Source organism: Merops nubicus, unplaced genomic scaffold, assembly GCF_000691845.1.
Source record: "Merops nubicus isolate BGI_N331 unplaced genomic scaffold, ASM69184v1 scaffold43927, whole genome shotgun sequence".
NCBI classification, from domain to species: Eukaryota; Metazoa; Chordata; class Aves; order Coraciiformes; family Meropidae; genus Merops; species Merops nubicus.
Window position 1 is genome coordinate 3720 of NW_008621745.1, and position 377 is coordinate 4096.

At 68.7% G+C, this 377-nt stretch overlaps 1 protein-coding gene across 1 annotated transcript in view; it reads left to right on the top strand.

Annotated features, from left to right (window-relative positions):
• Window positions 1-377, top strand: part of LOC103777037 (transmembrane protein 8A-like) — a gene marked incomplete at its 5' end in the record, with an annotated part of 7762 nt that overhangs the window by 3716 nt on the left and 3669 nt on the right. Inside the window, one exon of the mRNA XM_008944575.1 lies at window positions 141-277. Within this exon, the coding sequence (XP_008942823.1) occupies window positions 141-277 (137 nt within the window). The remainder of the gene's footprint in view (window positions 1-140; window positions 278-377) is intronic.

Here is a 377-nt window from a genome sequence, read left to right on the forward strand (position 1 = left end):
CTCCCAGCTCTTGGGAGGGATGGAGCAGATCCCAAACGCGTGGGGAGCTCACGCCCCTGATCCCGGTGGAGCAGAGTGCCCCCTGGGCACGGGGCTGCCCCTGGGCACGGGGCTACCGGGGCTACCCGCTCTGCTTGCAGCGGGTGTGACGGCGCGGAGGCCAAGGTGACAGTCTTTGCATACCTCACCCCCTGCTTCAACGACTGCGGGCCCTACGGACAGTGCAGCCTGCTCCGGAGACACGGCTACCTCTACGCCGGCTGCAGCTGCAAGGCGGGTGAGGACGCCCCCCCCGGGGAGCTTTGCCCCCCTCTCCAAGGGGAGGCCACGTTTTCTTGGCCGTGGTGTTTGGGTGGGGGAGCCTGGGGTCTGTCACG